This window comes from Eutrigla gurnardus (genome assembly GCF_963514095.1).
Source record: "Eutrigla gurnardus genome assembly, chromosome: 6".
Taxonomy (NCBI): Eukaryota; Metazoa; Chordata; class Actinopteri; order Perciformes; family Triglidae; genus Eutrigla; species Eutrigla gurnardus.
Window position 1 is genome coordinate 25,936,400 of NC_139920.1, and position 13,041 is coordinate 25,949,440.

Here is a 13,041-nt window from a genome sequence, read left to right on the forward strand (position 1 = left end):
GTATATTTTATTATTTCATTTTTTTTACTTAATATATATATTATAAAAATATAATATATGACAAAAATATGATGGAAGAAATGAAAAGTAGATCCAAAAGGTGGCGGTAGTGTACCATTGAGGACACAAGCTGCCCGCTGGAAATCCATAGAAGAAGAGCTGCATGCCCGTAGCCATGGTAACGTACATTGCCGAGCATCGACCCTGAAAAGAGTCGCGCAGAGCCGGCTACGTCCCCCCGTCACTATGACCGTTTCAGTCGAAGAGGTGTCTTCGTCCATTGTGCGGGAATATCTGAGTCGACAGGTACGTTAAAGTCCGGTAAAACTCCCGGTGGGGAACGGGAACTGAGCTCCGCTGCGAACCGCTACCGGAGCTAGCGGGCTAGCTAGCGTGTTAGCTTCTGTGCTGTAAATGGTAGTTTAACGTAGCGTCCGCAGCTGTTGAGCTGTATTTACGAGTCTGTGTCACGACTGTCAGCGACTTAACTGTGAAACCAGTATCTTCTGTAGTGATGTAGCCACTGTTAGCCGCTAGCCTTAACGACTCTTCAAAAAAACACGACGTTAAAGCGCTTGTTGATGCGCAGGGACTCAAGAGGACGATCGCCTGCATGGACGAGGAGCATCCCCGCACAGAGGCCAGCATCAACAACAGATCCCAGCTGAGGCAGATCCTCAACATGGAGGCTCTCTATAGGAAGAATAAAGTATGTGTTCGCTTCTACAGGTTGGCTGCAAGTGGGATAGCATTACAAAAAAAAAAGTGTTTCTGACTTCTCTTCTCAGGCTCAGAACTCCCCCCTGAAAACATTACTGGAGATTATTGTCAAGCATCACATTGAGGGCAAGATCAGAGGGCAGGAGGGGAAGACCACCCGCAGCGAAAGTGACCCCAGTCTGCAGTTTGCTCCCACCAGTGGCCAGATGTCTAATTCCCCTGCAGGAACACCAACGGATGACCCAAAGGCAGAGGATAGCACAGCAGCCTTTGTTATCAGCGATCACGTCAAATTAAGGTATTACACAAGTTTGATTCATTGTTTTGTGCTGCTAGGAAGTTGGTTTGAACACATATGGGATGTATCTTCCTCCCAGGTCTGATGGAGGAGAAATCTACCCTGAGACGGACAGACTGTCGAGTCAAACATCTTTCAGGGATTGTGGCTCAGAAGAGCAAAAACACCAGCCAGAAAAAAAGACTCCCATCACCGAGAGCACCCAAAGGAGCAGAACTAATCGAATTAGACGTGGCATGATTGCTGGGCCGGTAGCGAGCACGTCTCCGGTACCGAGGGAGTTCCTAAAAAAACGTATTGATTCATCCTGTCACCTCATCATTCCCTGTTCAATCGAGTGCTGTTTTTTTCTTTCTACAGGTAGCAAACAAAAAAAGGCAGAATCGAAGGCTAGAAGGGCACCAGCCGCTGCTGAGGAAGGAAGAAGAAACCAGGGGGTTTGAGGATGGACTTTTAGCCACTGGCCTATTTAAAAAAATCTCAGAGAGTGGCCAAACGGACTCTGCTGACTGTGCAGGAGGGCAGCGGGAGTCGTGGAGTCCACCAGAGCGAGGGCATAGGGAAAACAGCTTTGAAAACGTGCAACAAGACATAATCAAGGCTACAAAGTAAATGAGCTCTGAGCTAATAGTGTGTTGTCCGTGGCAACTTCATCGGTTTACATTTGAAATGATTTCCGACCCATTTTTGTTTGTCAGAGTGAAGTCTTTGCCCAGGCCAAACACGACTGTCTTGGATGTGTCTGAGATGGTGTTAGGTGAGTGTTTAGAAAAGAGGGAGGGGGAGAAGAAAAGAAGCCTCTTGTCTTTTTCTGATACGTTGCCTTGTGTGCTCATCAATTTCCAGACGACGTCGACGACGATCTGCGAGAACTCTCCAAAGTGTCCTTTCAGAGAGCCGTCGCCGCGCACAGCTACGGAGGACGGCCGATGGACCAACGCACTGCCATGGTGGATTATTTACACCAGTGCTTCTTGAGTCGCCGCGGGGAACAGTTCGTGCGGAGCTGCCTTTGATTCTCTGTGTTGTCTGTTTTTTGTTTTTCTTCAGGAACTAAAAGCAGTTCTTATTGGTTCCAGCCTAAGTTATTTCAGCGTCGAGTGGAGAAATCAGGGTTTCACTTTCTCCGAAATGCATGACCTGAGATACGGAATCGTGCAGAAAAAGGTCGTCTCAACTATGCCGTCCTGCTGAAATCCTGCAATCCAAAAAAACAAACTATTGAAATGATGTATTGATTTCTAATATTATGCTGTGTTTATTTTCTAGGGCGGTCCCTGTGGAGTTCTGGCATCCATACAAGCCTTTGTTCTAATGAAACTGCTGTTTGAGAACGTTGAAAGCAGTAATACAGACCTTCAGTACGTTCCCCTACGAGTGCCCTGTTTTTAATCACTTGGATGTGTTAACACACATCAAGCTGTGCTTTGTAGCCACTGTAAAGTATTGCATTTGGTATTAACTGCATTATTACACCACACGACCGGCTCTCCACTCAAATGCCACTTTGTCCTCAGGAGGTTAAGACCTTCCAGCACCACCAGAAGAAAGTGTCTCGTTTTAGCCATGGCTGAAACACTGTGGAGGGCCGGCGAGGGAAAACGAGCCACGGTTGCAATGTAAGATCATACTGTCATCTCCTATCCAGACCGTTACACAGAACCCCCGACCAATATCGGAGTAGTTTGAATGCGTGTGAATGCCTGGCTTTGATGGAGAGTGTCGGGGTGCGATCGCCTCCTGAAGCCAAAAGTTACATTACATTCAGACCCGTTGATCTTAGAAACGCCTGTTTCAGATGCAGCATCGATTCACAAGATTTGCTTTTTGTTTTATGTTTGAAAACAGAAATTCAGGAAGAAATCATTTCACCCCAACTGGACTCTACAAATCTGAAGGAGTGCTTGAAAAGGTAGAGAACTGCAGCGCGTACACCTGCTGACACGTGTTACACATGGTTAGATTTACCAGTTTATTCCTCAACAACGTTTTAATGACTAAGTCTTACACAGTGTTGTAGTTGATTCATAACCCTAATTGTATTTGCAAAAAACATTTATGCATTTGTTATTTATCATTTTGAAATAATGTTGTAATAAAGTGTAGCTGTGTAAATAAATACTATCAATTTACAAAATCAACCTTTTTACAAAACTCTGCTGTGGAAGTTTTACAACCAATCTTTCCTTTTAGATAACCTGTTTCACTGTGGATAACATCAAAGACCTGCAGTTGCTTCTGGAGCAGCATATTGATCAGGTTGAGAAACTCATTCACGACGGCCTCTTTTCATTTTGCCTGTAAAAGTTTGCCAACCTTTTTTTTGCTTTCACCCTTCCCCACAGTTTGAGAGCAGCGTATTGGGGTGCATTCTGCTCACCATATCTGCCGTTCTCTCTCGATCCATTGAGAAGTAGGTTTTATTAACTCTGCGACTCCACAAGATATGCCGAGTCAAAATCAATATTAGCTAGCTGATGAAACATCGCCCTTATTTTTCCCTTCATTCTTTCCTCAGAATAAGAGATGACATGGACGTGCCTACCACCACCCTCATCGGAGCCCATGGTTACTGCACTCAGGTTGGACATAAAAACTCCCAGCTTTCTTCAAAGCACTTTGAAGTCTTTTTGTAATTAAGAATGACACATTTTAATGTATAATGAGATACAATAGCAGTACTAATCAAGACAGATGTGTCGTATACACCACATACTGTATGTTCTGGTCACTCTGATTGCTTCTCTTGTATTTGTGCTCACCAGGAGCTGGTCAACCTGTTGCTCTGCGGCACGGCCGTTTCTAACGTCTTCGACGATGACATGGAGTTGGACTCGGGCGATGGCAACATCACTCTGCTGAAGGGGGTCAAAGGCCACTGTGACATCGGCCTGCTGTCCTTGTTTGAACACTATAACATCTGTAAGGTGAGCGACATCGTCTCACACCGGGGGAACACTTATGTGACCTCATCAGTAGCTTCTATCTCATGCTGCCAGCCGGGATTACCCTGAAACCGAGTGTGTCAGTGTGAAGGAGGGTGGAGGTCCTCCCCTTATGAAAGGACTCGAGTTTAATGCCAGTCATTCCAAAACCTCTTCTTGCTACGAGAAGACATTCCTAACCCTGTCCAGCCTGTCACCACTCAGTAAAGTAGAGGAGCAATCCTTTCAGCCGCTAGTCAAACAGAGAGGCAACATTCTACAGTAGCAGGACCCCAAGAAAGAAGAAACTCCCAAACTGACATTAGCTTCGCCTGAATGCAACACAGAGAAGCAGTACTTCCACTGTATAACCCGCCTGAAAGTCCCAACACAACAAACTCTTGGTACAGCATACACTTCTACCAAAAGCTGTAGGTAACTCAGCGTTCTACAGAATCCAATACAACGACGCCACCTTGATGGAAGCAAAAAAAAAAGTCAGGGAAATTTAAAAAGGCTCCATTCTATCTCTGAGGCTCCTCGCATAAGGCACAATTGTGAAGGACTTTTCAAAATACCAAACAGATGACAATGAACAAACATCTCTTCATCCAATAAAAAATGTCCACGACATCCCACCACTGACTAGTCGGACTGAAAACACATGACCTCGGGGGGGGCATTCTTCACTGAAATTGTGGGCACATCTGTGTCGCCCATAATTACAGCAAAGAATTTTTCTCGAGTATAATATGTGATTTATGTTAGTTAGCAACCCGTACACACTGTGAAAATGTTATTTCAAAGTACTTCACATTCTTGAGGTAAAAAACATTTAAAATGTGAGGTTATTAGGCTCTCTGATTATCAAGCTGTAGCTTCAGTTAAGTGTAAATGGCATTGACTGGATGAAGTGAAATGGAATTAGTATGTCAATTGGCACATTATGGACATGGACATGTATATCAACATGAGGAGCAAGGCCTGTGGATGCGGATGTAAGACCAACTTAGTGATTGATTGCAGCTTTTGCCCGGACTATGAAAATGAAAACAGATATTTGGTGGTGTCTCGTTGAGCTATAAACCGTATGCAAACTTTAAAAGGCAATGATCTGTGGGTTGCAGTTTGCAAACACAACATTCCAAGTTGGATTGCGATGATTAGAAGATTACCGGGAGGCATGCATAAAATAAATATCATGACAAAAATAATAAAATTGACGACGGTTGATGTTCACGTATCTGGACCCGGGTATTTAATAGATTACGTGACTCTGCTGTGTTCTACTTTCTTCCATTAAAAGGTAGGATCTTACCTGAAGACACCCCGTTACCCCATTTGGGTGGTCTGCAGTGAAAGCCACTTCAGTGTGCTGTTTGGCCTGCAGAGGGAGCCGTTGACCAGTCAGGACAAGGGCCTGGAGTTTGACCTCTACTATTACGACGGACTGGCCAATCAACAGGAGGAGATCCGCCTCACTGTCTGTATGTAGCATTAATTGCTCTGCAGTGCACTTGTGTTTTCTTTGTTTGTCCTGGTTCTCGTCATCCCCTTACACCAGGGAGTGACCGCCCACATTTCTGTGATTATGATGGGATCTGGTTTTCCTGGAAGTCTGATGATGATCTGGATCCTTCTCGTGTTGATGCATGAGCAGTTCTTGTTTTTGTTGCACTAATTGTATGTCCTCACTGAAAAGGCTTACTGAGCGTCTGTATTGTTTAGCTGTTGGCAAGTCGGCCCCCAGCTGTCAAGACGTCGACGCCGATCTCACGCCTCCACTGGAGCACTGTATCCGAACAAGGTAAGGATCCTTTGGCACGCTCGCACATTAAATCCCGCAGATCAGGTTATAGCTCGGAGTAACGGATCACGCAGGATGTACGTGGGCAAGCTCTGAACGCCTTAAACGGTTACGTTTCAGGTGGAAGGATGCGTTCGTCAGCTGGAATGACACGGAGCCGATTCTCTGACCGATCACGTGGATTGATGCGATTACAATCACGGACCATTAACCGACAAACATTTCACAGCACTAATGCCGACACTTTAACATACGTTATCTTCGTTTCATATTCACCCACGTATTTGAGCATCATCTTTGGTTCGTTTTAATAGTGATACAGTGTTGCTCTGCCTTTATGTCACACAATACGTGCAGCTGGAAGGGTTTGGGGCCCAAAGTGGGATGTAGATTATAAAGATTATAATATCAGCCATAAAGTGTAACGCTGTTGCCTATAAATTGATTTTTTTTTTAAAATGATGTTGAGCAATAAGCATGAGGTAACTCTTTCTTAAAATGTAAAAGTTTAGAGAGAAATGTAGTTTTGCTGCTTGTGAAATGTAAATTGTTGCAAAATGCGATATTGACCTTTTTATTGACTGTGGTCTTTTACCCTTTGCCTTTTAATTATTGTCCATATTTAACACTAAATTAGTATGATTTCTATGCTTATTAGGAATGGAATGTGTTACTTTAATCAAGAAAGTTGATGAGATATAACTAACTATACGTTTTGACTGCTTTCTGTATAATCATTTATTACAGTTTGGTTTTGTAATGGCCTAGAAAACAAATAGCCTTTTATTAAACGCACACTTTGAAATGAGATTATCTGTTAGGTTGTTCCGTATTGGTTTTTATTGCTTCTATTATAATTCTGACGTGTTGCCAGGAGATGAGATTAAATAAATAAATACAGATGTGTTCGTCAAAGAGACTGAATGTTGTACGAAGTCGCTTATAATTGGCTTGATGCATTTTCCCTTTGGAAAGACGTCATGTGGAACACAACATAGTTGACATTTATGTCTATAGTGCCAAATCATATCTCAAGTGAATTTTATAACACTTTCTATGTACTGTAGAGAAGGTCTAGACTGTAATTGAATTGAAACACATGTAGGATGATTCATCCCTCCATCCTCTTCTGTGGCTTTTCTTTTGGGCAAGTAGCCTCTTTAAATGTGCACGTGCCACGTCCCCTAGACTTGAATAGCTCATAATAACAACATATCCCAAATACCTATGTTCTCTATGTGTGGGAAACGCTTGTAATATAACGAAAATAAATAATCTACCTTCCCATGTCTGCTGTGCGTTACGTTATTGCTGCTGCTGATGTGGCGCTCTTCGCTTCAGACCCACTTCAGAGCCGCGGCTGCTCCGAGGTGGGAAAGCGAAAGTAACCGAAAACACTTCCTGGTCAGGCGTACGTCTCACCATCACGTGACTTATTGTACACGCACGTTAAAGCTCGGCCACCTCCCAGGGGAGCGCAGCTCAAAGCTGCTCCGGAGTCCGCCGTGCAAAAGCTGGAAAAATTATAAAAAAAACAAAAGCTTTAAGTGATGGTGGTAAATGCATAAATAAAATTGTGAAAATCTTCATTGTAATGACTTAACTGTCATTGCATGCAGACACACACGCACACAAATAACACATTAACACTCAACAGCCTTTTTTTTTTATAAATAATAAATATTGCTTCCTGAAGTTCCCCGAACGGCCCCTGGGGGGCGCTCACGCCCCCGTAGAGAAACGCTAATTTGTAGTAGATAATAAATAAAATCATGCATACATCAATTGTCATACCTCACTGATGGTTGTTGATTATTTTCTGTACATTTTCACATATTTTTTAAATGCAAAACTTAATAGAGAAAATACTGTGAAACCACTGTTTTGCAACTTTCATATATATACAGAGCATACTTGCCAAGGCGTTGTTACCTAGAGATGTAAGTGCTTCATCAAACAGTCATTCTCAGTTCCCCCAAATTAAATTTGTATCTATTTGAAAGGAAAGGAAATCCCTAAATAAATAAATACAACTTGTAGAATACGATGTATTCTTACTTGGTGTGAACAGGCGGTGATCCAACCGCAGCACCCAGACAGGGTGGAGAGGGTAAGAAAAAAAGAGAATCAGGATGAAAAGCTGATGACAGGCAAGGTGAATCCGGTGCCAGCGGGGATGAATGGAAGTGATAGAGACCGGGGGATGTGGAATGACGGAGGAGTGTGGCCAGCAGGGCTAGTTTGGAAGCCGCTGGCGGGTGATGATCCACTGACGTTGAAATAATCTGGCGAAGAATAATTGGAGATCAAGAGTAGATGCGCTGCAAGCTCATGAGTTGCAGGTGAGCTGGAAGGCGGAGGTGATGAGTGCAGACAGGTGTGCATGATGGGTAGAGCCGGGAGCCAGAAGAACGCACAGTAAATACAGTAGTATGGCATTATGGGGGCCTTTAGTACAACTCAGTGTAACTAGAGCTTATGTTGGAGCGTAAAAGCAGACAGACGGAGAAATAAAGCGACATTGGTGCCCGCTCCGTTGCTCTTTGGTGCCTAACACGGATGGCGGCCGAAATAAAAAAGAAAATATTGATTTGTGTTCTTTATTAAAGATAATTTCATCCATCCATCATCGATCACCACTCATCCCGTTGAAGTTAAGCTCAAGGTTTCAATAACTGCAGAATTTTTATTCTCCCCCATAAAGTTTTTTGGTTTATTATGACATGCACACCAGATTTTTACTGCCCATGTGTTCCCCACCAATGACGTGATATGGCATGTGACATCTAAATTACTTTGATTCTATTTCTGCAGTTTGCGAAATGAATTATTACTCCCTGTTGCTAATTAAGAAAACTACACACAGTAAAATAATCCAAACTATATTTTACAGTGACAGGTTGGAGGACCGCCTGAGGAAAAGAAGCAGCTCTGACGTCTTGTGGTTCGGCAGCTGACGCTGCATCTCTTGCCAGACAGCAGCAGGGTGAACAGGCTGGGGCTGGGTGGGATTTGACTTTTAATACCTCTCCACAGGCACCTCTTGTCACCAATGTCACTGACACTCGGTAGACTGTTGCTCGTCGTGTTCAGCGCTATAGAGCCTTCCTTTCCCATGCCATTTGTTTCTATTGCTCCTCCATAAAAGTTAAGAAAGAACTTGGCATGGCTATTTTACCCTCTTAAGATTCCTGAGGAAATACAGCTGTTCGTGAGCTTTTTTCAGGATGCAGGTGTGTTTGTAATGCTGATTCCCACGAACTTAAAACTGTTCACCTGAGCTCCATTGATGTAGCCGAGCTGTGTCTTGACATTGAGTTGTGATTTGTTCTTTCTACCCCTATGGTGGAGTTCCTCACTTAATGAAGTCTGGTTGTTGTTTGTAAACAGGCCGATGACGGTAGTGTTATTGGCAAACTTCACAACAGAGTTCTTTTCATGTCTAGGGTGGCAGTGATTGGTATACAAGCAGGAGGGGGCCAAGCACACAGCCCGGGGGGGACTCCGCTGTTCAACACTATAGAGTGGACGAGGTGTGGCTGCAAATCCAAACTGCCTGTGGTCTGTTTGTGTTTGAGGAAGATAGTTGCATAGTGAGGCACTCACTCAGTTACAATAGGGAGATAGTGTTGAATGCTGAGCCCGAAATCAATCAGTTTCTGGCACATTGCATTTGACAGTCATATGTATGGAGAATCTCTAAATAGTTGGTCGTTTGGGTGGGGGTGATATGGTGTGAGTGCTGCAGGGATACTGGGCAACCCCAGAAGTTAGCACTGCACTGGTTCCGTCAACGAAAAGCCAATGGGATAGTTCCGTTGGCTTTAAGCGGAAAGTTCTGTTCCTCTGCAAACAGAGGCTGGAAAAGCAGACTTTTTGAAGTCTCATTTAGTGACTTGTTAGCAACCGCATTTTTCAAGACACATAAAAGCTTCAAAATTAATCAGTGGGACATATTTTACATCTTAAAATCCCTTAAATGTGTGATAACCACAGACCTTAATTCAGGCATCGAACCAAAATCTGTCTGTCAAATGAAAACGAGGCACCAGTTATCCGTTAATATCAATTAACATCGCTTTGCTTCAATGTTGCATTTTTCCTCCTTTAAACTCCAATATCGAAAACCAACTTGAAGAATTGTGAATCAACTCATAACTATGTCACATGTTGGGGTGAAACGCACAAATTCCAGCCGAAAGATGCCTCGCAGTTAATGGTGTGTTGAGCATTTTAGCCATGGCAGGCATCGGCACACGCACAGTGTGGGGCATGCAGAGTGGGTGGCAGGGAGACCTGTGCCAACACCTCCAGCACCTCGGATCAAAGACACTGCAGCTGGCATACAGACAGAGCTGCAGCAGTTTTCACTTTCCACGAGAGCAGAGTCCACATACACGAGTTTGGAAGTGCAACGTCTGGGTCATCGCGTGTCCAAAGCATCCAGGCAACGGCACGCAATGAAACAATAGAGGCCGCTTCCTTTAGTAAATCTGTCAGTCAATCAGATCCACCACATTTTCATTTCGGTGCAATGGAAACGCCGGAGAAGGGCGATTCATTCATCTTTCAACCGTCAACTTCCCTAATGGAACCTGTATTGTCTGGATGTATATTATTGGTGACTCATGTAGGGATTTATGCATTCGACAAAAGACATAGGAAGAGCCATGAATTAATCATGAGACATGGAGCGAATCAATGAGCCCTCTACAACAATTTTACAGCCATCAAGGCTACTGCAATCACTATAAATAATGTGGCTCGCTTGAATGAGGCTTTGGGGTCTAAGAAATTGGATTAAAGTGTTTACTTTTGCCACAAAATTCTTCTGAGGATGGGGGGAGTTCGATATACGTCATAAGGAGCCCTGTTTAGGCTTTAGGTGATGTGCTAGTCATAATCTTTCCTGAACAGTATAATAGAATATTTTAGTAAGTGCCAAAAGGATAATCAAATTACAAATGTGTGGATGATTTCAAAGTCAATTAAAGCAGGGAATCATGGCAATCCATTTACTTGGTGAGATGGTGTCAACTCAGAATGTGGATTTGCTTAAAAAAGGTCTAATGCTGCAAGACTGGCGTCACTGTCAGTATAAATGATTGCGTCCTCATACAGAAGCAGAATAACCTTAATGTTTTAACTCGTAATTAAAACATCGAGGTGGGCCTTCTTTCTCTCACAGCTGAGTTTCCCTGCATCCGGATGCAGTCTGACAGGAAGCCAATGGCCCGGCTTTTGGTCTCCGTTTACTATTTATCGCACCAGCATTTCTCTGAGGTATCAGAGGAGGGATTTGGTGCTTGTGTGTAATTGTGTTAGAGTCCTCCCACATGGTGTCCCCGATGCATCTTCTGTCTCCTCTCCTAATCTATGCTGTTTGTCTCCAGATAAGTGATATCCTCCTCAGATTAGGATCCGGTGTCCCTGCCCTGCCCACCTGGAGGGAAAGGGATCCCCAGCGCATCCCTGCGAGGGGCAAGCTGTATTTTTAGCCCCTAATCCTTTTATAGCTCAAGCGGGGAAAAAAACACCCCACTTTCGTTAATTGTCCGAGGTTATCATGATACCAGAGACTTGTTTTTTGCTGTTCTTTTTTAGAATATTAAGCAATTTGATGGAGCGTACGTTTCTAAGATGGACTCTTCCGGTCCTAAGGAAGCTGTGATTTGTGGGAAGGAGGCGGCCGTCCATTCGTGACCCCTTGAGAACAAGCATGTCTTATATAAAGTTGGAAACACGGCAATGGATTGAGATTTGCAAATGGAAAGAAAACATGTTCTTTCAGCACAATTTCAGTTGACAAACCTTGATGACAGGTCTACCAGATTACTTTTTAATGATCGTAATGAGCCAAAACTTTTGTTGAATAATTCAACGTCCAAAGGTAGAGAATGTTCCTGCTTATGGTCTTTAGAGAGACATTTGGCGTGAAAACTGAGCTGTTGTAATCTTTGGCTTAGTGAAAGTTTCCTTCAGTCCATCAGTATGCTTGTGTGCGCATGGCTCAATATTTATTTCCCTACCCTAAAAAACAATCACTGTAATCACTCCCCAGTCGCACATCTCAACAATAGATGATACAACATGACAAGAAGAATAATGTCCGATCCTGTTTTTTGTTGTTGTCAGGACTTATATATAAATACATATATATCACTGTTATTATGAGAGTAAACCTTCAGAATGATTAGAAAACAACTGTAGAAAAGGCCGTTTTGGTTTGTTTTAATCTCTTGTAATTCCCATGCATACGGGGCACTCAGGTAGCGTATCTGTTAGCGTGGGCCCCAACACGTTCTCACCGTTTGGTGCATGTTTTCCCCTCTCTCTCTCTTCTTTGCAATATGTCTGTCCCCCCCCCCCCCCCCCCCCCCCAAAAAAAAAATCTTCAACTCTTTGTTTTATGCCAAACAATTTAAAGTGAAGTTTGTTGGTCAAGCTGGACATTATGTTTGATGCATACCAGATTTCAGCCGGTGTTCTCGAACATATAATAAGTGGTCTGAGGCCAGGCACAGCAGGCACACTCCGACCCCTGGGTGTTGTTGTTTGGAATAAGTTTGTTTGGAAAAGCTTTGCCTCATAAACAGCATTTGTCTACAGGAAACTCTTGCCAAAGCAATTTGCCAAGAACTTGAAGAGGCAAAAATCTCTCTGAAAAGGAAGTAGGCTTAATATGGCGATTATCCACTTACATTGAAATGTGGTACGCAATTTATTTCCATAACAATCTACAAATGTACCAAACACTTTGCACATGTGATTATTTAAGGAGTCCAAGTAATCCATTTTGGTTGAATTGCTCAACAGCCTACGGAGTTTAAGAGTTCAAGATATGTGACAACTATTAAACCTTCAACCAGCTCCTAATAGAGACAATACCATAATGGGAACAGCTGGAAGAGGAGCAGGGACAGATAAAGAGATAAGAGAAAATAAGAAGGAAATGTTTGATCCAGAAAGAGAAGAAAAACTGTATTCCCACTCTGCAGCCACGTCTAATCAAATCCAGCTTTGTGCTTTTCACGGATGCAAATGATATCGAGCAGAGGTTGAGTCATCATAAGGACTACACATGTATACTTTCCCACATTCCCCTCTGCTCCAATAATGGCAAAATACGCTGTGCTTTGATATTCTTTATTGTTCAGTACTGCGGCACATAATCACCGCTGTTGTCATTCCATATGTTCTCGTTGTCAGCAATCTCAAGTGCCAAATAAAATGTAATGAGGACAACGAAGGAGCATGCAAACCTTTCAGACCCGTTTCAGGATATAATGTCA

The 13,041-nt window shown here is 43.3% G+C and overlaps 1 protein-coding gene across 2 annotated transcripts; it reads left to right on the top strand.

Moving 5' to 3' along the window:
- Positions 1-178: 178 nt before the first annotated feature.
- On the top strand, positions 179-7,029 carry mindy4 (MINDY lysine 48 deubiquitinase 4). Of its 2 annotated transcripts, XM_084011044.1 has the most exons (18): positions 179-306; positions 590-709; positions 789-1,018; positions 1,098-1,287; positions 1,379-1,626; positions 1,717-1,775; positions 1,865-1,968; positions 2,069-2,185; positions 2,288-2,379; positions 2,536-2,637; positions 2,867-2,930; positions 3,212-3,277; positions 3,364-3,431; positions 3,537-3,600; positions 3,784-3,945; positions 5,249-5,429; positions 5,671-5,749; positions 5,870-7,029. In XM_084011044.1, the coding sequence occupies exons 1-18, from the start codon at positions 247-249 to the stop codon at positions 5,916-5,918; spliced, it is 2,055 nt and encodes a 684-aa protein (XP_083867170.1). In that variant the 5' UTR covers positions 179-246; the 3' UTR covers positions 5,919-7,029. The 2 variants fall into 2 exon arrangements, 1 of the variants encoding a protein (XP_083867170.1); XR_014597264.1 differs by lacking the exon at positions 5,870-7,029 and having other exon boundaries at positions 5,253-5,429.
- The last annotated feature ends 6,012 nt before the right edge of the window (positions 7,030-13,041 follow it).